The sequence below is a fragment of the Strix uralensis genome, chromosome 20 (assembly GCF_047716275.1).
Source record: "Strix uralensis isolate ZFMK-TIS-50842 chromosome 20, bStrUra1, whole genome shotgun sequence".
Lineage (NCBI taxonomy): Eukaryota > Metazoa > Chordata > Aves > Strigiformes > Strigidae > Strix > Strix uralensis.
The window spans coordinates 10,386,014-10,410,428 of NC_133991.1; the positions used below are offsets into that span (position 1 = coordinate 10,386,014).

Below are 24,415 nucleotides of genomic sequence, written 5' to 3' on the forward strand. Positions count from 1 at the left end.
CAGTAGGTAAATATTCCTCCCGTTGTGTCAGAGGGAGAAATTGAGGCGATTGGTGATAACTGGAGTCAGTAGGTGGCCTAAATTCCATCCTGGTGCGATGACAAATTTACTGTGATTGTCACTGATAGAGCCTAATGGAGGGTGAAACATTAACAAACACAGGATTTGTAAGGGAAACAAAATGTTATGACGTACAAAGCACAATGCAAAAATTGTGCTTTAGCAGAAAAGGGGATTTAGTTGCAGCCATTAGGCACAAGTTGGGAACCTGGATTGCAGGCTGGTTTCATGTTAAGTGTACATCGCTTGCCACCTTCAGGTCTTACGTGAATTCACAGACGTTGCCAGAAAGCTGGGGCCTCTGGTCAGGCCTCCGGCGGCAGGTCCGAGCATCCTCAGCATGGCAAATCACAGAGATTTTTGATTTTACAAAGCTGTTTTCCCCCCATCGCGTCTGTTCCATACGCTGTGTCAACGATGAGGGGCTATTTAACCTGTTGAGAGCCACTGGTTACATCCCCCACGAGCGCTCTGATCTGACGCCCCAGTTCACCTGTGCCAGGCCTGGAGGGGCTGAGGCGCCTGGGCCGGCCAGAGGGAGCCCCGGGGCGGCACAAAGAGAGGTGCCGCTGGGTTTCCCTATGCTGGCAACATCCCTCAGGAAGGAAGAAGTGCCGCTGTGAAAAACTGCAGCAGACTTGGCAAAAAAAATAACGGTTTTGGGTAAGCAGGGGGCAGGCTGCGGTTTGGGGCAGAGGGCTGAGGGGAAGGCGGGGGCGGGGCCTGCGCGGGGGGGGGGGGGGGAAGGGGGGTTTGGGGGCGGGGCTTAGGGAGGGGGCGGGGCGTGGAGGCTCGCGCATGCCCCCAGGCGTGCGTAAACAGCGGCTTGCGTCATCAGTGCGCGCGCCGGCGCCGCTTCCGCGTAGGTCACGTCAGGGGGGTGACAGGGGCTTCCTGGGGGTCCCTGGGCGTCCCTGGGCCCCGCCGGGATTCCCGGGGCGGTGACGCTCGGCCGCCGCCTCCCTAGCCGCCATGGAAGGCGCCGCCCTGCCCATCCGCCGGTCCCGCCGGGCCCTGGTGGAGGCCGTGAGGGAGCGGCCCTTCCTCATCGTCACCGGCGAGACGGGCAGCGGCAAAAGCACGCAGCTGCCCAAGTACCTCTTCGAGGCAGGTAACGGCCGGGGAGGGGGGGGAACCAACCCCTGAGAGCCCCCTCCGCTCTGCGGCCTCGGCCCCCAAAACGTGGGGAATAAGCACAGGTGAACGCGGATAGTCCTGTCCCCTCAGGGGGGACCCAGCGTCGCGCTGTGCTGTGCCGATGCGCGTGTGGTGAGAGGAGGTGGCGTGATTAAACCTTTTCAACTAAAAAACTATGGCTGTATATACGTTACGTAAGTACCTGTATATAAACTGACCCCGAGCAGCACAGCTCAGCGTCCCTGTTCTCTCTCTCTCTCCCCTAGGCCTCGCCAAGCATGGGGCCATTGGTGTCACCCAGCCCCGGCGCGTTGCCACCATCTCAGTGGCGCAGCGGGTGGCTGAGGAGATGGGCTGTTTGCTGGGGAGTGTCGTTGGGTACCAGGTCCGCTTTGATGACTGCACCACCGAGGTAGGGCTCCGAGGACTGTGTTCCTGCAGGTGTTGTTGTGGCAGGGTGTGGTGGGGTCAGCGGGCTGCGGCTCAGTTTTTTGCTTGTGGGCCTCTCCGTGGAGTGGCACAGCCCTGTCACCTCTCCTGGGGCTTGGCAGGCAGAAGGTGTTAGAGCCTTGAGAAGGCCTCTGTCCCAGCTGTGGTGAAGCTGCAGTTGTATGTATCATGTAACTCCTTTGATGAAATTTTTTCAATGGCCTACAAGTGAAACATTGCCAGGCACCTGTGATGTAATCTCAGTGTGTGTTCTGGACAAATATTTGATCTGTGTAGAAGTGTTTACTTTACTTCTGGGATAATAGCTGAATGTCTAATTAAACCTTTCAGGATACTGCCATCAAGTATATGACCGATGGCTGCTTATTGAGGCAAATATTGGCAGACCCCCTTCTCAGCAAGTACAGCATCATCATTTTGGATGAAGCTCATGAGCGGAGCCTCAGCACTGTGAGTGTTGCCTTATATTTGTCCTTTTGGGTCACTATTTCTCCTTTACTGAGGTCTACTTATTCCTTTTTTTCACTTCTGCATAATCCCCAGGGATTTTTACTGTCTTTCCATGCATGCACTTTATCCTTTTGTTGTCTTAAGACCATAGAATTGCTGCTTCGTTTCTTACGTGCTGTATAATCTGAAAATAAGATGAGGTCTGTAATCCTGTTGGAATTGTAGCTGTTGTTCTATTTGAAAGCAGTTCAAACTTGGCCAGCTGTTGGATTCCCAAAATTTCCAGGAGTTTGAAGCCAGCACAGTGAACACAAACTTTCTACAATCCTAATTTTAAAAAAACATGCAGAAACAAACAAAGCCCTGAAACATCTCTCTCATTCACAGGCCTAATGTTTCTTAGAGTGTGTATGTGACTGTGCAAAGAGATTACGGCTTTTGGGATCATGGAAGTGTCTAGACTGACCTAAGTACCAAAAGCTATCAGATGTCACTCTGACCCTTCTGTGGTGAGCAAAGTGAGACTCAAGTCACTCAGTCCTCAAGAGATTGTGTTGTGTGTCAAACAACATACCAGCCCAGCTGGGGAAAAGGACTTCTGAATCCCAATTCTGCCCTCAAGCATCTGAGGGTATTGCAAGTAATTGAGCTAGGGTGATGTAAGAAGTTACCGGTCTATCCCATCTGTATAACTAAAAGGAGCAGATTTTTAATCCAGAGCACTGCAGAGTAGAATAAACTTGCTGAAGTTGTAACAACATATAGTACAACAAAGGAGGGTGCACACTCAGTCCATTAACGTACGCTGGACAAAAGTGATGACTTCCTAAGGTGCGTCTGAGGTAGCTGCTTGCAAATGACCACGAGAGGATAAAAATGAAAACCAAAGGATTTTAAGTTACACTGATTCTGTTTATAGGCTGTGAGATGAGCTGATAGAAAAATAATTAAGTTATAGAAACCAATTAGCACGCTTACAAGATGACCAGGGTAAGTGTATGTATTCTTCTGAGTGCTTAGGCCCTGAAGGTGTGATTTTTTGTCTTCGCTATGTCAGTGGAATAAAATCAGTCCCTTCCAAGTTTGTCAGGGACCTCTAAGAAAGCTGGAGTACTAATGTAAGTTGCTTCTGTTTTTCTGTTAGGATATTCTATTTGGTTTGCTGAAGAAACTATTTCTACAGAAGAAACCACCAAACAGGAAGACGGCCATGAAAGTGGTGGTGATGTCAGCGACCCTGGAGGTAGACAAGCTGTCAGAGTTCTTTGGACACTGTTCAGTGCTGCATATTCCAGGAAGAAGTTATCCTGTCAAGGAGATATTCTGCAACCTGCTCAGCCCAAGGGACATAGGCAGCTCTGCCTACGTTACAGAGGTCTGGCCTGTTTTTCTTTGTGTTGTGTTTTCTGTTCTTGGTACGATTATCATCTGTGAAAGACCACAAGAAATAGCTGCTGTATTGTTGCGTTCTTAGCATCTCTGTAGAATATAGGGAAGAATTAGTACTATGAGTTTTAGAAAGAGTGAGATTCCAGCTGTTACTGGGTTGTTTGTTGTTTGTTTCAGGCTGTAAAAGTGACACTGGATATCCACTTAAATGAACCAGAAGGCGACATCTTGGTTTTCCTGACAGGTGCGAATTTTTCTTTCAACAACTGATGGTTATTCCAGGTGAAGCATGGCATTGCCAGCAAAACAGTACATCCTTCCAATGACTGTCTAGTTTGACCCAGAGCAGCAAGTAGAGAAGGGAAAGTTGCAGATTGATGCACATAGTGATGTGAAGTAATAGTTTTCAGAGCATGTTTAGGTATATCCATGCCTATGAGATCAGACAGGAAATACATTAACTTAAAAATATGCATGTGCTCTTTTCTTCCTGTGCCAAATTTACTCTGTATTGTCTACGTGGTTTATTTTGTTGTTAATTCAGGAAGGGAGCGTTTCTTTAGCTGCAAAACTCTACATCAGTGTATGGGCCAGGCATTCATGCAGTCATCTTTTAAGGAAAAGCTTAGTGAGAGGCATTGTGGAAAGACTGGATGTCACCTCCTAAACTGACTGTCATAAGTATTACTCCCTTCTCATAATGGTGTCGATGACTCTCTTATATTGGCAAAACAATCTTGTTTAAAGATGTCACAAACTAGGAAGGCAGAGTTGTAGCTACATAGGTTATACATTGCTTAAATGCTCTTGTATGTTTTTTAGGTCAAATTGAAATAGAAAGAGCTTGTGACTTGCTTTTCAAGAAAGCAGAATCTATTGATTACCGGTATGAAGTACATGATCAGTCTGTTGAAGGCCTGCTTATCTTACCATTGTATGGGTCAATGTCAACAGGTAAGAGCATATAATGTCATATGGAACTTAATTCACATAAATGTTAACTGCAAGAGTTGTTACAAATAGTATCCTAATCAGATATTTCTGTCGTGATTGGAAAAAATGTCATTCATTAACCCGCTTGTTACAGTACTGTAGCACTGTGGGGTTTTTGTGGTGTCCATAAACTAAACAAACTTCAGCCTTCTCTGTACTTGCAGAGAAGCCTCCAGTTAAAATTCGTATGCACAGGAAATGGCTTCACATGGCATCAAGGTCTCAAGCTTAGGAAGAGGGGATATTGTGTAACTGAAAGTTCAGATGTCTTATTTAGGCCCTCACATTCTATTTTATATGGAAAATAGATTGCCGGTAGGTTTGTGGTGATGAGAGTAGACCTGTAAGGGAAGATAAAAGTAGTACAGTGTTACACAAATAGAAAAGTACAGGTTATCAGAATGAGTCAGTCTGTTTTATTTGGCAGCAATACCACGGTTAGTTTTGAAGAGTTAAAAACAAAGGCCTTGTGACCTTTACTGAACACAGACGCTGTATTTTCAGATGAACTTGAGCACAATGTTTGAATGTGTGGGTTCAGCATGCAGAATGCCGTGAGGCTGAATAAGTGTTCCTAAGAGCAGGACAGCAATTTCCATCTGGAAGTGCTGCAGAGAGGAAAGATCTGCTAACAACCTGCAGAGAGGGAACAAAATTTTTACCTTCTTGAAAGAGCAAAATGAGAAGTTACATAAAAGAAAGGTATAGCTTCTTCCTTACTCCATGATGGGTGTTAGATTCCTGACTGAGAGTGATATATTTTTTTTTTAAATTTTTTTTTTCTTTTATGGTAGTTTCTCAGAGGCCACTGTGCTTGAATATTTTTAAATACACAAGAGAGAATTGTCCTTAAAGAGATTTTTGTATTTTTCAAGTATAATAAGTGAGAAAATTTCAGGGAAAAGTTGAATTTCCACCTCCCATTTTTGTTCCTTGGAAAGCCAGGTGAATTCATGGAAACTTCATATGCTGCTTTGTTACGTGTTAAAAGATTTCCTGGAAACGGGGCGGGGGGGTTTAACTGAATCTTTTTACTTTCACCTCCACTTGCTCTGATTGTTAAAACACTTCAAATCCTTTGTGAATCCTATATTAAGACCAGACATCTTGCTTGTTTTTCCTAGCTCTGGGTTAGGAAACATCCAGGAGAGTTGGCCTTTCTTGATCTCAAAATCTTCTTGAATATGCACACAATAAAGATATTCTCTGATTTCTGGCATCTGCTAAAATAATATCGAATCTATATTTTAGAATGTTATGTGATTCACTTTCTAATTTCATTCAGATGACTTTCACTAAGCGTTTGAGTAAGTTTGCACAGTGTTGGAAATGTGGTTTGAAATCAGCATTGTAACATAACAGAGTGCTTGACTGGCTACCTGTCATTTTAGATCAACAGAAAAGAATATTTTTGCCAGCTCCCACAGGCATTAGAAAATGTGTGGTATCCACAAACATTGCTGCAACATCTCTGACGATTGAAGGAGTCAGGTATTGTTTCCTATCCTTCATAAAAGCTGTAACAGAGGGAATAATTCAGAAAGTTCTACTAGATTTGGAAGAATGCGTCTGACTTCCTTCTGCTACTACTTCTGCCCAGTAATTACCTGTTGCCTTTTTTTTGTGTACATAGTGAATAAAAAACCCCTTGATACTATTATATAGCGTTACAGATGATTAATATTGTTGGACCCTAATTTGAAATCAAACCTCCGCTCCATTAAATGAGCATGATCTCCTCGGGTTCTGGGAGGTCTTATCTGCAACATCCTGTAGACCGAAGCATTGCAGGGCTGCAGCTGACCAGCAAAGTGCAACTACCTGTTTGCAGTGATTGTAGGATAAATGTGTTCTTGCTTTGATGGTATGCATGTGGCAGTTACCTGTCTGTCTACTGAGACCTGTGTTGTTTTCTTCTCTGACAGACTATGAATCTTTTTCAGATACGTAGTAGATAGTGGATTTGTGAAGCAGTTGAATCATAACCCTCGAGTTGGCTTGGACATACTGGAGGTGGTTCCCATTTCAAAGTAAGTTTTAAAAAGGTCATGTGCTTGGTGTTTCTGGGAGTTGCTCTGACAATACTGATTTATCAGTTGATCTTTGGGGGGGGGGGAGGGGAAGGGGAGGGGGTGGCAGCTTTGAGGCTCTGTAATTTAAAGCCGTTTTGTTTGCTGCTAAATAGAAAGTGGTTCAGGACATATAATTTCGTATAGGTTACAGGCATTAAGAAGGAATTGACAATGCATTGTCTGTATAGTCTGAACTGTGGCTCACATGTCATCTTGTGTTTGCTGAATACAACAGCCTGATTCAGAGAAGCTTAAAAAAATCTTCCTTTGCACAGAAATGCTTCTTCGTTCTGCTAGGTTTTGTATAGCTGGATTTCTCAGTTGCTGCACAGTATAATATATCTTCTATCTACAAGCATAGAAATTGCTATTATTTATCATAATTACAGTGTGCTGCTTTGGATAATAACAGAAGGGATCAAGAGTTTGTTGGGTTTTTTTTCCCCTGCCTTTCTGTTTTGGAAGGAGTGAAGCAAGGCAACGAGCTGGCCGGGCTGGCAGGACATCATCTGGAAAAAGCTATCAGCTGTATAGCAGAGAATTCTGGGAGCAGTGCATGCCTGATCACACGGTCCCAGAGATCAGGAGAACCAGTCTGACATCAGTGATCCTGACCTTGAAGTGCCTTTCTGTGCATGATGTCATAAGGTAACCTCCATGGAGGGGGGGATTATCATTTTCTGCCTGAGTCGCAGCAGCAAGGCAGCACAGGCACCAACAGCCTGTTGGCAGGAGGCAGGATTAGGGCCCCGGCGACCTGTGACACTTCAACACAATCAGCTTTTCTGCTGTTCTCCTCAGTTTTTAATGCCAGATTGGATCTTGAGCTCAAGTTCAGTTTGAGGTTCTGCCAAAACTAGCTCCTCCTCTCCAAAATTAAATAGTTAATAGTGTTGCTTTTAAAATAACGATGTTTATATCCCAAAAGCTTCATCTCTGTGGAACTGTTTAATTTTAGGATCGTACATGTGCAGAACATACAGTTCATCTTTGCATGTGCCATGCTGGGATTTGTCATCGTAATTCTTCAGCTTGAGGCTGTATATGTAGTAACACACCCATATACTGAAGATGCTTATGTGCACTTTGGTCAGAACCTGTATTGAAAGGTTACAAAAGTATTTTAATAAATATGAAAACTAACAAAGCTATACTGAGTCTGAACAGTGAGATTTTTTTTTTCATTTTTTACCGTAGATTTCCATATTTGGACTGCCCTGAAGAAAGACATATTTTAGAAGCTCTCAAGGAACTTTACCAGTGCAATGCTATTGACAGGTAAAAAAATAAAGGGGTGTAGTCACTACAAGAATTTAAGATCTAATGGTTTAACTAGTGTGAGTTGTTCATGTGGACTAAAGGACTTCCTCCAGCAGTAGAATTTGTTTCCTCATTAGACCAGGAAGTTAACTACTGGCTTTTAATATACTCTGTAAAATTAGGGTTAGAGCATGGCTTAGGACTTGAGAGATACAGATTAATTTCTCCACATTGTCCTGGATTTCCTGAGTGATCTCAGACAAATTACCTCAACTCTGTGCTGTAGTTCCTGATAGCAGATCCGAGACTGCTGTGATGAAGGTGCTTAGGCATTAGCTGTGAGGCCCATCCAAGAAGTCAAGACAGGAAGTGAGATCTTATCCTAAACTTCCAGGAATTCTTCTGTGAAAAAAAAAAAAATCTAATACACTTAAAAAAGCATCTGATGCTTAAAAAGCTGCCTTTGCCTGCCATGAAGCAGGCATAAGCAAACTTGATCTACTAGTGACACTTGCTTCATGTCTCCAGCACCTATCTGCAGTGTTAGAACAGTCCAGAGGGAAATGCTTCTGTCATGCTCTTTATCAATATATGGTGGGTGACATTGTGTGTGCATGTTCCAATTTACATTTAAACATAATTTTGTTAAATCTGGTATTTGAATCTTCTTCCTGGGATAAGGAGAGGCCACGTGACAAGACTGGGTGAATTCCTGGTGCAGTTTCCCCTCCCTCCCAACCTGACCTGTGCTGTCATAAAAGCTGCTTCTCTTGACTGTGAAGACCTGCTGCTCCCCATAGCAGCCATGTTGTCTGTGGAAAATGTCTTCATTCGTCCAGGTAGGAAGCCCCTTATCCCAAAGCAGCCTTAGGTGGGTGGGGAATTCTGCTTGGACAGGGACGTCTCCGGCAGTGGTTAGGCAGCACACACTGCTTCACCTGGAGACGTTTTCTACAGCTTCCCCCTGCAGGGTTTTTTGCTCTTGGTAGTTTTCTGTGCTAATAGTTTGTGAGGCCACAGTATCTTATAGGTGTATCTCAAGGTTATAAAGTGGGAACGGATTCTCTATTTTGAACAATGGTAGCACAAGCTTTTACTTGAGCATAAGGATACTCCTGCCAGGGAGCAAGCTGGTCTCCTTAGTTGCGCCCAACACTGGTGAGAGACAAAAGTATTTACCTTAAACTAATGCTTTAAATAAACCCTTACATTGCAGTGTGAGAAAGATTCCTCAAGTGCAATGCTTTGTCTCCCAGAGTACATCGCAGCAGATCTGTAGGGAAGAGTGGTAAGACTAGGACAAATACACAGTGGCACTTTGCCCGTTTGCTTTTACAACTTTCTGTAGTCTTGGAGTCAGGGAACATTGCACGCTAGGAATTGGACAACAGCTGTTCCAAAGATTTCAAAATAGCATGGAATTGGGTTGCATTTGTCCCAGAACTGTGAGCTGTAAAGCAACATATGGGTAAGTGAGTGGATTGCTGAGAGATCGTAAGGGGGAAAACTGTTACAGGAGGGGAGAGAAGAAGGAAAAAAAAAACCCAACAAACATACCACACCAGAAAACCAAAATGCATCACAGCAGATGTTCTGCTCTTGGTCTAAGTACAGACAACAGGGACTGATTAATTTGTTTTTAACGAATGGGGTCACCTCTGGATTGGCTTTTCTGCTCAATAACTGTGTTTAACCAAATAGACCTTTTAAGTTACTGTGAGAAACTCAGCTTGTCACTGCCTCCATTCCCAGTGTTTTTCTAAATACAAAAAGTAATTTTGCTGTGGTTCCAAGCTAGCGCCTCTTACTAGTGCTAAACTCAGTCTCCCACATTCTCTTTCCTATCTCCTTTCCCCTCCAGTCTGCCCCTGACCCATCCCCCCCAGCTGTGCTGCATATAGTCTTTATATGTAGCACGCTCTTTGTGGAAGACCTTTGTCCTTTCTAGTCACTCATTGGCTCTTGTCCAGTTATCTCTGTAGTCTATTAACCGTGCCCGTTAGCGCAACAGCTAAAGACACTGCTGACAGTACTGATAGCCTGGATTCTGCTCTGGGGTTTTTCCCATTCCCACAAACGTGCGTTGGCTTTCCCATCCTCCATCTGGCGATATGCTCTTGTTATCTGCTCAGCTAGCTAACGCACGCCTGTTCGTAACTCGCCAGCAGCCTAGTACATTAGGACGCAAACACAGAGACTCCCATCCTGAGGGCACTTGCTCATGTGCAGTATGTATAGGAACAGGCCTCCTTACTTCATCGGTGTTACTTTTAATACCCCCAAACTTCTGACATCGTCTGCAGTCCAGCAGCGATGCAGTGCCTTGGTCTTTGCAGCCGTATCCCTCTCTTCTCAGGGGAATAGGTTGTGCTGGGGAAGAAATTCTTCGGGTGTTTAAAACTTGAAATAACACTTTGGAAATGTTGCTTTTGCCTAGTACATTCCTAGCATTTAGTGAAGGTGAATTCCCACTAAACTCGCAGATTGTGTTTGTTCTAGACTCTTATTATTTTAAGACCTTCATTACTGTGGCACTTGAGTATGGGGACAAAAGCTGAGTTAAGTAGATTAGATGGTGCTGTGATGAGGTGGTCTCTACAGTCTTGTTTTTTCTCTCAGGGCAAAACTTTCACTTGATCCCTGTGAACTGTTTGTTTAAGGTCGCTTTTCCTTTATCTTTCCATGTTGGCAGCTGAATTGATTGTGAGAGAGAAATATGTAGAACCTTTCTTTCTAAGAGACTAGAATTCTTCATCTCTAGTGCTGATTGCTGAGATTAATCACAGATTCAATAGCATCTACGTGTTCTTGTTCAGCGGTAGTGGAGGGAGGAAGAAGTGTAAATGCAGCTGTGGAGGAGAGACAAATCTAAAAATAACATCAGTAAAGAGCCAAGGCTGTCAAACACACTCTGGAGAGATGCTAACAGAAGATTAAGTAGGAGTAATAAATAAAAATGACTTTACTAAAGTGAGATACAACTTACTTCCTCAGGTGATCCTCAGAAGCAAAAGGAGGCTGAGCTTCAACACCAGGAACTTTCCTCACAAGTGGGAGGATGCAATGACTTTGCAACCCTCTTAAATATTTTTGAGCAGTGCAAAGCAAGGTATGAAATGGTTCCTTACAGTAAGTGGTTTTGCATTACTTGTAACTCCCAGCTGCTGTTGGTTTTAGATATATTGCATATATGCACGTGTATGTACTCATACCTAATTGCAGTTTTATTCCTTATTGTGATCTGTAATCTCTATCAAGACATCTATTATTTAAGCTAACAAAGTATCTGGCTGTGTAGGTTGCCTTCTTTGTACGACCATAACAAAAAATAGAGGCAACTTTCTGCCTGCAGCTTACAAAGGGCTTCTTTATAATGCAAGTATTTCTGTTCTCAGCAAGTCTCCTTCAGCTTGGTGCCAGAAATACTGGATCCATTGGAGAGCTTTAAAATCTGCTTTTAGTGTGGAAAAACAGCTTCGGGAAATAATCAGTAAACTGAAACAGGTAAAAAATACGATTTTTCTGTATGATTGAGTTTATATTTAAGACATGTACTAAACTACTGAGCCTTTGCCAGATGGCTGCTGCCTTTCTCCAGTAGAAATTAATCCACTTCAATATTTATTAGAGCATCCTTGCTGTAGCTTGTGTAACTCACAGGTATGGTAGCAGAAACAAGCAAGAAGGAGGGTTTTCCTCCTCATGGCTTCCATAGGATGAGAAACCAAGAGTTTTAAAATCCATGGGATGGAGGGGGTATAGCCACTTTTTCTTTAGGAAAGATGCTGATTCATGGGGTTTTTTTAATTTACATAGCTGCCAGACTTCCCTAAAGAGACATTTGAAGGCTCCAGAACTGAAATACTAAGAAGATGTCTTTGTGCAGGATACTTTATCAATGTAGCTAGGAGGTAAGTAATAAAGTTTGGAGAACTGGATGGAGAAGATACTATGCATATTCTTTAAAGGTGTAGCTGCTTACTGAAACAGAATAGTAGGGCTGTATGTTGTTCAAAGTAGCAGTTGTAGCTGGAGGTGGTGTTTCTGCACAGGGCTGGCAGCCTGATAGGTGCTCTGCTTTTGACTCATTACATTCCTGGGGAAGTTGCTTACCTCCTTGGAATAGTAGTTTTTCTATCTGTGAAATAAACTTGCAAGCTGATGAGTAGTTGCAGATATTAAACTAAAGGGCTTGGAAATGTCCAGTTATCATGGCTGTCAAGGACTTCAGTCCCAAACTCTGCTTATTATTGTGGTGTTATCTGTGGTGTTACTGTGGTAAATATTTTACTCCTCATTGGTGTTTTTTGCAGTTTAGTTCTGGAAGGATCTTCCTCTGCTTATATATTTGAATATTTTCTTCTATGCTGCTGCTGATTTGCTTAGTTTAGCGTTGCTGTTTAATCACAGCAAAGTGTGTTTCATTATATTTATTTTTTTTTTCACAAACCTTTCAGATCTGCAGCCAGGACATTCTGCACAATGGACGGACATGGCAGCATAGTCTACATCCATCCTTCATCTACAGTAAGTTAGCAAAGTCTGTTAATAAAGTAGCAAAGGATCTATAAAAAGAGCAAGAGGCAGGTCGCTGTAAAGTCTTCCTCTTCTGCTTGGTTTGTGCTAACCTATGGCTGGGAGAAGCACTGTTGCAGTGTTCATTTTGAGAGTGGGAAGAGCCTTGTTTCTTCAAATTTGGTAAATGTTTGGCTTATAAAACACGTGTGACATAGGCTGAGCTTTCTCTCTGGCTGTTTGGATTTCCTGGGTGATTTTAAGCAAGTCATCATGTCTTAGTTTCCCTGTCTAAAAACGTAAGGTATTGTCAGCTTTATATTATTCTTGCATCTGAAGCATTGGAAGATACTCCAGTGGAGGGTGCTCTAGAAATAAAAATTTTTTTTTACCAGTTCTGAAATATTTTTTTAAATTTTTCAGCTATATAACCAGGAGACAAGCCTCGAGTGGATCATCTTCCATGATGTCACAGTGACATCCAAAATCTATGTCCGGACAGTGTGTCCTGTTCGCTATGAGTGGGTCAAAGACTTGTTGCCCAGATTGCATCAAATCGATGCATATGAACTGAGCAGTGTGGCACGGGAGGAAGTAACTGAAGAGGAAATAACCAAGTGGAAACATAAGGAGGATCTTAAAAGGCAGTATGGTAAGCACGTCACTAGGCCGTATCTATGGCGTGTGTGGTTTTCTTGGTTGTTGTGGACCTGCGTGTGTATACTATGTCACTGAACACATAGTAGGTGTTAATCTGGATGTGCTTAACATATTTGATGTTTAGCTCTAGTTGTTTCCTTGTTTTACTACAGTTCTGTAATGCTTATTTTCCTGCCTCAGCCGTGCGTGTAGTGGTGTTTGCTTGCTGGGTCTTGCCATGCTTCCCCCTTCTTTTGATTAACTATAGCTGACAGGAGCAGAATTTTAACACAGAGTTGAATAAAAACATTTTGAGTCTGACCATTATTTAAGTTTGCAAAGGGTATCTAGCCATAGATACCCGAAATAATACTGTCCTGAGAGAGAGAAGTCCTAAGAGCTACGGGGCAGGGGAGGAAAAAACCAACCCAACCCAAAAAACCCCACCAAACAAAAGACAAGGGGAAAAAAATCACGTTTTGGTGAATGTTTCATTCTGACAATGAATTTAATGCCATATGTTTAAATAGACAGTTTTAATTAAAACTGGTGCCTGCTAACTGATCTGGCTGCCTGACATTCTTTGAATTCTTCTGTCAGCAGGTTTCATAAAGCAGCCAAGTATTCAAAGGGCCTCTTTACTCCTGAGCTGACCCTTCCAAAACTTGATTTAGTATACAGTACAGGCACTCGCAATATAGATTTTCTTCAGTTTCCTCAACAATGGGGAAAATGTAGACTCTTGTGTTTAGACCAGCATCTCTTTCTGTGCTCCATTATTTTATAAAACAACCTTTTTAGATTATGAAAACATGAATTGGATTTGGTTATAAATTTGCTGGAAAGGATACTTGCATTATTGGATAACGCAGAGGAGCCTCATCTATTTATCTGAAGTCCAAGGAGCTGAGGTTTGTTCTCTTTGTCCCCCTTAACTTTTTGACTTCACTGGGCAATTGTAAATTAATTTGAGATTAATATTGACCTTACAGATATTGTATTTCTGGGACCTTCATAAAAATAGGGGGCTGAATAGCTGACAAAGGCTTAATTAGTACCCAGTGGAAGGAAAGGCTGCAGCATGAGCTGAATTATTACTTGACTGCAAGACAGAATAATTACAAATATTCCAGTGAATAGTGAATGCTGATTAAAGCTCCTTCCTCATCAAAGAATCTGGTGCCCAGCCCCAGAGCCCTGGGAACAGGCTGCGGTAGCTGCTTCATTCACACAATACTTAAGCTCTCAGTGTCTTTGATTTTTTTTTTTCCCCTATCATTATTATTATTATTATTTTAAATTTTATTTAAACTGAAAATGTTTCCTGCTTTCCTTTCCTTCTGGGAGAAGCACTCCCAAGGTCTCAGCTCAGTGGAGGAATGTGCATTTGTAATGGCGTCTGATCTGGAGTATTGACTTTTCCCAGTCCTTTATCTGTATGTTATCCTCCCTCTTCCTCCTACCTCTGGAAATTTATAGTTTAGTCTAAGCTTTTTTTTTCCTGCTCCCAGTGCTGTCCCTCTCCTGCCTAAACCTGAGTTTGAGATGAGTAATTTAGAGAAGAAATGGGTGCATAGAACACAAGATGTATCTGTTATGATAAAAAGCAAGATACACATTTGGGGACAAGATGAACCCAGCTGCAAATATTGACATGGGAGTTAAGGCATGATTTTTAATTTTTTTTTTTTTCCTCCCCGCTGTGGTACAGTCTGTCCTCTCTGGAAGTCATTCAAATGGCTGACTGGGACTTGAAAAACATTTGGGATTGTGTTGGGGGTTTTTGTATATTTTACAAACAGGAGAAATTGTAATGCTGAGGGGTTTTTTGATGCAGAAGAGTAGATTTCTCTCTCTCTTTTCCCCCCAGAAGGAGTCACAGACAACTCTACAAAGAAGATGGAGAGAAGGAACGATGATCAATCAATACTGGATGCCCGAGCTCGCTATCTGGAGAGAAAGCAGCAAAGAGCACAGGGTTTAAGTGGCCCAGTGAAAGAAATAGGGTAATAGTCACGACTGCTCTACTCCCACTGTGAGGAAAGGCAGTTTGATGCAGTTGTTCTGGGTATGTTTGCATAATGCAAAATGACTAACTGGAATGAAGGAAAACTTCTGCTTTGTGGTAAGTTTGAGTGCCGAAGCATACAAACGCAATCTTCCTCTGCTGCATCCAGCAAGGAAAAGTTACCAAGCTGAATTTCGTTGCTACGTGTCACTGGCAACAATTTAGCGGCCTCAAATGTGGATGAAGACACGATACTGACAGTGGTGCCAATTCTGTGGCATTTAGTTGGCTTAGAAAGGTCTCAGTGGTCTCGGTGCCATTATTAATAAAATTTTCTTAAAGGTGGTTTTTTAAAGGAGTGGAACTGTTGCTTTTTATCCATTTTACTTTGTATGATTGTGGCTATACAGTCTTCATGCTCCTGCACTACTCAGGAGAATGTGCTCTTTTAATGATGGAACCATCAGGATCTAAATTCAAAAGGACGTTCGCTGCCTGTGTTCTCTGTTGCAGTGTTGTTCCTACTCTGTGTTGTGCTGTACCATGTACAGTGATGTTTCTGGGTGAAGATGTCTTTGTATGCAAAGTATTTTGTAAATGTTTTCACATTCCTGCTAGCAATGCATCATTTTGTCAGGGATGACTTAGCACTGTGTGTCTTCCATTTGGCAAAAAAACCCCCCAGCAGTCAATCTAGTACTCAGCCAGGTTACATCCTGCGGTCCATCAGCAGGCCTGCTGCCTTGTGGGCTGTTTTTCTGAGTTTGGTGGCTGTTATTTTTAAAATGTATGGATTTCAGTCTGGAGAATGAGCGTTTCAAACGTGTAGAGAGACTACACAAGGAAATACTATCTTTTTTTCCTTGACTCAAGTATATAATAGAGCAAAGAGCTGTGATGCTTTGTCTTCATAAAGTTTGTTTCCTTCTCAATAAAGACGTAATCCCATACTGTCACCTTAATAATCCTAAAATGTTCCAGTGCCCTAGTGTGGAGCTTGTCTTTTTTGCTGTTTTTCACTTTCGGTATGTCGTGTTTTGTATAAGACAATTTCCAAAAAATTGCAAGAACCTACTGTCATTTTTCATGCCTCGGTTGTGTACACCGTGTGTCACCTTCAGTTGCTTTTCGGGTAACTACCTAACGCTGTTAAGTGATGTTGTAAGGAGGCCTTAGCACTCGGTGTAAAATGTTACGCATTCCACCTCTGTACTGCACAGGCTGCAGCTCATCATAAGCTCTCAAAAACCTTGGGCTTCTCTTCAGGGGAATGATAATTTTCTTCTTCATAAAGAAGGGACTGGGTGTGATAATTGTCCCTCTTTCTGTGATTGTACCTATTAAAATGAAAAACCTGAGGCTGGTCCGTGTACTTGCCAAACCCCGCGAAGGCGGCGTGAGTCCGGCTGCGGCGTACACTGCCCTGCGGGGCCAAGTGCCACCGTGCGAGGCCGTAAGAGGTTTAACTCGGAACACCCCAGTTGTCAACGGCAATAGCAGGAGCGAGCAGCGCTGCCTGCAGCTGCCCTGCAAGTTTCAGTTGCAGAATTCCTAACGGCGGGAGAATTGCTGCCGCCTGCCCCTCTTCCGAGAGCACAGACACTGCAGCAAGATTGATGCCTTCTTGTTCCTGAGAGAGTGCGTGAATCAATTACTGGTTGTGATCAATCTTTGTAGGAAGTGGCATGTTTACGATTTCTCTTTCATTGGGTCCTTTATCCTGGGTTCAGATAGAAAAGGGTTTTGTTCTTTCACACTGTTGTTCAGACTCTGCTTTGAGAAGCCAGCCCTTTTTCTTGATGAAACCTATAGTCTGAATTTTGCAAAAGCCCACAAATTATTGCTGTTTACTTTGATTTATATCATATTTGCAATGTCACAGCCACTTGCAAGTCCAGTGACATCTGCCCCACACACTAGGTCTGACATCAGTAGCTAGAATGCCCACTTTTTGCTTTCTTATTTATTTTTTTACTTAGGAGCAAGAAGGGAGGGTTTCTTTCCCCCTGTGTTCCAGGGCTGCTCAGAGGTTTTGAAATTGTGAATTTAATACAAAGCAAAAATGGTATGAGGAAATAACCCTGGGATTGCAAAACAAGGAAAGATATAAGAAAAGCAGGGGTTTAGTCTGCTGGGCTGCTTGTGCGTTACAACACACACAGCCCCTCTGAAGCACTGGTAAAAAGAGTTGTGTTAACCGTTTCTAGGGGCTGGAGTTACATTGTCAGTTAATAAACATAGAAGGAAACGTGAAGTTTCACTATGTTGCTGTACTTATTAACAGTGTTTCATGGGAAGAGTCTTTTGGACCATCCCTGGAGTTTCAAGGGACGGCTGCTGGCTCGAGGGGTGTTCATTTACAGCCCGTGATTTCAGTGAAGGAGGAAGGTCGGTACCGGCTTATGGTTCATCCCGACCTCCTCTTTTTTTTAATCAGGATTTGTTGGGAAAACCATCTCCTCTACCGCCTAAGGTACTCTTCAGTGCAGCGCAGCAATAGATCATCAAGGCTGGCGCCCGGAACGGCTGCTAAAATGGGGAAAAATCGGTGGGCAGAGCCTGAGGGGGAAGGGCAGGGCCCTCACCGGCGGCCCCAGGACCTGCCGGGCTCAGGGGGGGCGAAAAATCGAGGAGGGCCGGGCCCGGGGCTGGGCCTGTCCCCGTCCGTCTCCACGGCAACCGCCCCCCTGGCCCCGGGCGAGTCACCTTGCCCGGCTGCTCTGCCCCCTCCACGTGACCCGCCGGAGCGGCGAGCGCGGAAGGGAAGTGACGCACCTCACCTCCGTCGCATGATGTGGCAAAAAAAAAAAAAAAAAAAAAAAAAGAGGCCGGGGAGGGCGGAGTGATGAGGTTCGAAATAGTCCCTTCCGGTGGCGGATCCCTCCGCCGCTCCCATTGGTCCCGCGGCGTGTGATTCATGCCGCTCGCCGGGATCCTTCCGCCCGGCCGGCGCAGTTAAGGCCGGTCCCGGCAGGTGAGGGCAGGCCTCTTCCTTCCGCGGCGGTATCCTTCCGCCGGCGGGGGCAGCTTCCGGATCGTCGCGGCTCTTCCCCGCTCCTTGGCCCGTTCCGCCATTGCGGCCCCGCTTCCCCGGACGCCGCTGAGGTGTGACTCCGGTCCGGCCTCGGACTGGAGCCCCAGCCCGCCGCCGCCGCCATGGCCCAGATCCTGCCCATTCGCTTCCAGGAGCACCTCCAGGTGGGCGCGGAGGGGCCCGGGGGAGGCCGGGCCGGGGGAGCGGGGGCGCTGGGGCGGGCGGGCCGGCCGCTCCCTCAGGAGGAGGAGCTGCCCGGGGATGGTGCCTGAGCGAGAGGCCCCCGGGCCTGTCCGTGAGGGCCGTGGGGCGACCCGGGCCCCTCCGGCGGCAGGGTGGCCGCCCTCCCGCAGGCCTTACCGGCGCCTGGCTCTGGCAGCGCCTTCCCGCCGCGCCGTGCCGCCCCGAAGGGCACCTTCCAGCGTGCCCGCTGCTGCCTCCGTGCGGGCCCGGACGCGAGGGGAAGGGCTGGGGCGCCGCGGGGCTCCTCGATGTCCTGAGGAGGTGGCGAGGGGCCGAGGTCCAGGCCCCGGTGCCCACCTTGCCTTCCCCGCGCCGGGTGGTGGAGCGTGTTTCGTGCCGGTGGTGTAGGCGAGGCTGGCGCCGGGCCCACGCCAGCACCTGCTGGGCGGTGGGAGGGGAGAGTGGGGAGGGTTTCAGCTTCTGAGGAGAGAGTCCGTCTCCTCCAGGGCAGCGCTGGGGAGAAATCCCGCTTCAGCATGGGGGCTGCAAGGGAGGGCGGTGTATTAATGAGGAGGCCAAGTTTTCTCCGTGTATTGCTTAATTCTTATTTTTGTAAAATGAGACTAAGTCTCCCTGTGATCCTAAGAATGTATTAAATCATTTTATTGATGTTCTGATTTGTAATGTCATATTCTGTGAAGAAAAAACACATATTGCAGTGAAATGTGACAGCTACTGCGGGCTTCCCTGCAGTACAGCTGTGGCAGTGCAGGCACAGAAGTGCCAGGTCTACACTTTCTGTCTGGTGTCTCCTGGCCTCTGACAAATTCGAGGTTTTGGGTATCATTAAACCATAACTGGATGTTAACAGATTATTTCCAAGGGGTGGCTTTAACTTTAAGGTGGCCTTCTAAGGGCACTAGTAATAAATCTTAAAATGACTGTCCTGCAGGAAAGCAAGGTTGCCTTCTCAAATAAGTGTGCACCTTTAGTGCCTCTTGGTGAAGCTGGAGTGCAGGGAGGGGTCTGGAAGCAGTGACACAGTTGTGCAATGTGTACTTCCTATCTGACAAGTCTGTAGGGCGAAGTACTACGAGCCATGCTTCTCGTCCTGAGTTGCTGTAACTGTGATGGTATTAAGCTTGGCTTCACTACTGAGGAGTATTTTTTGAGGAGAACTTGTGTAATAAAAGTTACATCGACACACCTAGGCAGGGGCTTCTGTCTTCTAGCAACCTGTCTGTAGCTCTGCTTCTCTTTGATGTCACCATCTATATGTGTTTAGTTAACTGGGCTGCAGTGGTCACTAACAGTGATGGATTTGCCTGATTTGTAGTGATTTTTCTTCTAAGGCTAACGGAAAGAATTTCATTTCTAGGCACCTTGTTAAAAGAACAATTGCAAAATACTTATTTTGCTGGGTAAATTACCGCTGTCTATGTAGTGTTACTTTTAGATTTAAAAAATGTTGCCATGATTGGTTTTTATCTGGGTAATTAACTGTTGAGCGTTGGATAATTTTGCTTTAATATCAGTTTAAAACCAGGTCAGAATTCATAGCTTGGGTGTAGCCCTGGACTCTTTGGCAAGCGGCACGGACAGGAGTATCTCCTGAATTGGCCAGAGCTTCAGCTCTGAGCAAGTGTTTTCTCCTGGTAGTGGCATAGCCTAGAACCAGGTGTTGAGAACGTTTTGTATACTCAGGTGAAACTCATCCCTCTGGGTAGCCCAGCTCTTAATAAAGTATTGTAGAAATGCATCTATGATACATTATTTAAGATACAAACTTTGCATGTGACCCGCTACCAGGTCTCTAATGACATGAGTACTATTACATAATGAAACTCATCTGCTTCACTCCAGAAGTGCTGATAGGTTTCAGGGCAGCACTGTTGTGGGATGTGACTGTTCTGCCTAAAGACTGATTTATCTGCTTATTTGTATTTTTTTTGCCCTGTTCCTATTTATAATGTAGAGCACTCGCTTAACCAGCATCTTTTACAACTGCATATATGAGCTGGTCTTCTGTAAGCCTGGGCTGTCCAGCCTTCTGTGCCTGCATGCATGTGGCTCTTGCCCATAATGCTCCAGTTTGTACCTACTGAACTTCCTCATTTTGTTTCATTGAAAAAATTCAGAAGAACTTGAATTCTCGGAGGCACTATTTTCATGCTGAAACTTCTGACTTGCTGTTGGAGTAAATTTTGAGAGCGGAAACATTGATATTGCCACATTTTTACTATCCAGAACTGCTTTAGGGTGTTCCAGGCTGCTCACGGGAGGTCCTCATGGACCCAATAATACCATTTCTTGAACTGTGCCTAACCTACTTTGTCTAGGAAACTTGTAGTACAGGTGTTGCGCAACACTTGCAAGTTTGTAGCTGATGCTTAAGGAAAGAAGGTGCTCGGCTGGAGCTTTATTCATAAAAAGGCAGGTGATGGATAGGAATGAGAAAGTTCTTGCAAAGCTATTATTGAAAGTTGCTTTTAATTAATCTAGAAGACTGGCACTCAGCAGTACGTGTAGTATGATACTAGTTCTCCATGGATCCACTGTTGCAGGTCAGACAGTGGTCAAGTAACTGTCTGTAGGAAGCTTGTCCTGATCTTGAGCTCCAACCCAGTTGCACTCCATATTGCACTACTCGAGGCACGCTGGCATCATCTGTTGCTGTCAGATCTTGGCGAGGTGCTACGGGAATGAAGAGTTCAAGGCTCCAGAAGCCCTGCGCTGTTGTGCTCTGGAGTGTCTTGTCTCTTGGGTACGCAGTACAGCGTGCTTTGTACCCACGACTTGAGCTAAAGGTCAAGTTTGGGCAATAAAACGTGACAAGTACTTAGCTTGCTAGGGTCAAGTAAGCTTTTTGGGTAGTTGTTAAGTAAAGTCTAAAAACAAAGCGTGTAGTCAGGCTTCAGGTTTTCTCTGAGTCCCATTGCTTAGCTGTGAAATCTCAGGAGTCACAAATATGTAGGATGTTATCTGTGTATTGTCTGTTGTAGCTGCCTGCCTTGCCACAAAGGAACATCAACAACACTCTGTGGAGAAACGTGCCTTGGGAGTTTCCAAGGAGAAACTTGATTCCTGTGCTGCCAAAACTACTGGGCTCATGTTATAAAACTTTATAGTGCTACTGGTTGTTGTTTTTTTTTTTTTTTTTTAAGTAGCCATGAGGAAACAGTCCAGGAGAGATCAGAGTTCAGTATGTGGAATAACTGCAAATCAGGTTTTAGGGCTTCGGTAAGTTGGTGCCTCAGTGTACTTGAGAGTGAAAGTAAAACAGCAGCTTACTGTGGTAGGTGCATGGAGCTTTCCTAAGCTTACATGTTCCTGATGAATGAGAAGGAACCAGACTACTTAGCGGGTGATGAACTGTGATTGCTGATTAATTTAGCCACACAACCCTGAAATATGTAACAGTTGAGCTTGGACCAGGCACATCACCGTACTGGTGTGACTTGAGGCATTCGTAAATAATCTTCTGAACCTAAATAGATTAAAATTTAAGTTATTCTGTAGACTTGTCTAGACAGTACAGAAAACTGTCAGCTCATGCTGTGCGCTTGATGCTGAGACAGAACTACTTTTCTAAACTAGGAAAAGGGTTCTTGTATCTGTTGGTCATTGATGGAGCAAACCTGAATGGTGGCTCTGCTGTTCTAATGTGGTGGCACTTGGATGGCTCTCAGAATCATAGCTAGCTATGCCAAAGAGCTAATTGGATAAAAACTGGACAGCTGAGACATCATATAATAAAACTTACAAGTTTACTACTTCATTTTAAGAATGACAAACAACAAAATGCTTCCATGTATTGTTCTGGCAGTGAGACAGTTTAATACATCCTAAAACACTAAATCTCTGCGATAACAGCATTACTTTGAAGCAGTTAAGTCTTTTGTTGGTATTTTAAGTCAGGAATTAAAGACAGGACTGTTGTGCCTAACGCATTTTTGGTGGGGGTCTTGCTCCCTGCTTCAGAATGGATCTGAATTTCTAATACCAGTGAGCATGGACTATTTTTGCAGAGGGAAAATCTGTAACAAAGAGTGCTGTGAAGAATCTAGGCAGCCTGAAGAGTGTCTAGGCGCCCACTAATTGGATAGGAACAATTAATTAAGCAGTTCATAAGCAATTCCTCTTAGCATGTCCCTCGCAGCAGGTACTGAAGTCACCAGGCCTGCTTGTCTTGGTGGCACTGCTCATTAGCACTTCACGCTGAGACCGCGATGCCTCAACCACAGATTAGCGATGGCAGCCAGTGGCTCCGCACTGGGGTTTCTGCAGGTACAGTCTCAGCTGTGGCTTGTAGCTGGAGTAGTCACACAGCATGCCTGTGGCTGCTGAGACCGGATGGCTACCTCAGCCTGCTGAGGTTGAGGCAGAAAATAGGAAGGATATAGAAATAGAAGAGCTCTTGACTGTTCTAGAGGTCTCTTATCTGTTGAAAACATAACTTCCTAGCCTGTCACAAACTGTAACTCTTACCTTGCACTGGTAAGCATGAAGTGCTTTGGAGCCACTGGCTGGCCATGGGACTCCTGTGTTACAGAACTGCGGTCAGTAACTCTTAACAGATCAGCACGGGTATAAATCTTCTGTGTGACTTCAGTTTGCTGTGTTGATTTTCCTGTGTGGAATTAAATGAGTGGCTGAAATGTAGCCTGGTGTCTACCTTGTTTGATCAAAGCCTAGTAAAGCATGGCCGTGCAGTAGAGCTGATGTGACTCACTGCACATCAAGGAGCTCCGTGCTTTTCAAAAGGCTGGGAATATTTCTGTTAACTTGCATTTCCCAGCTACGTGATTTCTAGCTGCATGGAGATAAGGAATCTCTGGGAAGAGACTAAGCAGCTGTTTGTGGCTACAAGAACAGTGGTTATATCCTGTTGAGTGCGAGAGTCGAGGTGAAATGCGTGCTCAGCAGTTCCGCACCCTTCCTTGTAGGCAAGGAGAAATTATTTGACAGCTAAGCAAACTGTCACAAGAAAGCGAATGTTCCAGGAAGGGGTCAACAGAGACTCTTGTCAGCAGTTTTACCATTCAGTTTGATGTCAAACATGCATGTAATATGAACAACTTCTCTGGGTAAGTTATCGAGAATGTACTTGAATTATCTTCCAGTGGAAAAATAATTTTGCTAATCAGACTCTCACTTACCATGATAGAAAGATTCACCTCTCAATGCTGTCCAGATAAACGTCGTCATAGAATTTGATGGTTCAGTGCAGCCTGCAATTGACTGAAGTATCCAACCTCGAGTTAGAGAAGTCCTTCAAGGCAACATCTCTGCTGAACAGAAGAGCTGCTGCTCTCTGACAACCTGTTTCATGGTTCTACTCTAATGAAGCAGCTACTTCACAGAACACTTTCTTCTCAACATGCTTTCAGGAGACTGGTATAACTGAACTTTTCAACAAATGTTGGTGTAAAATAACGAACTGTAAATTGGTTGCCCAAGCACAGCTGGCAAGTTCTGCTTTCATATCTGCTTGAAAGCCAAGGAAGTGTTTTTTGTAGCATAATGTAGGAGTACCTTACAATTCCTTCTTTTTTTCCCAATCTTTGAAATGTGTTCATGAATCAGTGAAAGGTAGTGGACCTAAATGAGTGCAATGTTAAACTTTGGGTGTTTTTTTCCCTCAGTAGTAAGAGGAGAAGGGGTAGAAAATCTGCTGTAAACCCCTGTACTCTTTTAGTTGTAGTGCAAACTCGGGAGTTTGTACACAGAATAGTATTGAAATTTTCATAATAAAAGCTTCCAAAGAAATACCTCTTGTCACATTTCCTTAGTCTCTGTTTGCTTTGCTTAGCTTTATAAACACTCCTGCCTCACTCACCTGAACTTTAACCCATTTGGGGAAGGAAAGAACATATAGTCCAGGGAATGATCTGTACTCAAGAGTTCCGTGCATCGGGTCTGAGTGCAGCCACGAAAAGTTACCATTAGCCTTACCAGCTAAGCAAAGCAAGTGCCACCCTTGGCTGGTGATACTCTTGTGTAATCAAATGCAGAGATTGTCACGGTTAGAGTCAACTTCCTGTGTCAGTGCTTGAAACATTCTTGGTGTGTGCACTTGGATTGGTTGGGATTAAAAGACGAAATGTTAGCAGAAGAAGCTTGTGTACTTGGAGACCTCACTCATGGCTGCGTCTCTATCAGAAAGCTTCTCCAGAGCCCCAGTGCTCATCTAAATAACTTCAAAGAAATATCTAGCCTTTGGAA

At 44.4% G+C, this 24,415-nt stretch overlaps 2 protein-coding genes across 5 annotated transcripts in view; both read left to right on the top strand.

The window, feature by feature from the left end:
- Positions 1–895: 895 nt before the first annotated feature.
- Positions 896–16,331, top strand: DHX40 (DEAH-box helicase 40). 3 transcript variants are annotated; one of them, XM_074890243.1, is made up of 17 exons: positions 896–1,171; positions 1,464–1,609; positions 1,978–2,097; positions 3,242–3,472; positions 3,664–3,730; positions 4,309–4,440; positions 5,871–5,970; positions 6,423–6,509; positions 7,017–7,199; positions 7,749–7,829; positions 8,493–8,650; positions 10,806–10,920; positions 11,207–11,315; positions 11,628–11,722; positions 12,269–12,338; positions 12,750–12,978; positions 14,836–16,331. In XM_074890243.1, the coding sequence occupies exons 1-17, from the start codon at positions 1,033–1,035 to the stop codon at positions 14,973–14,975; spliced, it is 2,202 nt and encodes a 733-aa protein (XP_074746344.1). In that variant the 5' UTR covers positions 896–1,032; the 3' UTR covers positions 14,976–16,331. The 3 variants fall into 3 exon arrangements, with proteins under 3 accessions (XP_074746344.1, XP_074746345.1, XP_074746346.1); XM_074890244.1 differs by having other exon boundaries at positions 14,839–16,331; XM_074890245.1 differs by having other exon boundaries at positions 896–1,167.
- Positions 16,332–17,838: 1,507 nt separating this feature from the next.
- Positions 17,839–24,415, top strand: part of CLTC (clathrin heavy chain) — a 33,426-nt gene continuing 26,849 nt past the window's right edge. Inside the window, exon 1 of one of the 2 annotated variants that reach the window (XM_074890241.1) lies at positions 17,839–18,171. In XM_074890241.1, the coding sequence (XP_074746342.1) occupies positions 18,130–18,171 (42 nt within the window). In that variant the 5' untranslated portion in view covers positions 17,839–18,129. The remainder of the gene's footprint in view (positions 18,172–24,415) is intronic. The other variant, XM_074890242.1, reaches the window with a different exon arrangement.

What these genes read in the sequence shown, in the direction of transcription:
- DHX40 (XM_074890243.1), top strand. Translation starts at nt 1,033, where the DNA reads ATGGAAGGCGCCGCCCTGCCCATCCGCCGGTCCCGCCGGGCCCTGGTG. An exon ending in GAGGTGGTTCCCATTTCAAA is followed by an intron (nt 6,510 to 7,016) that starts GTAAGTTTTAAA and finishes CTGTTTTGGAAG; the next exon opens with GAGTGAAGCAAGGCAACGAG. An exon ending in TCTGTGCATGATGTCATAAG is followed by an intron (nt 7,200 to 7,748) that starts GTAACCTCCATG and finishes TTTTTACCGTAG; the next exon opens with ATTTCCATATTTGGACTGCC.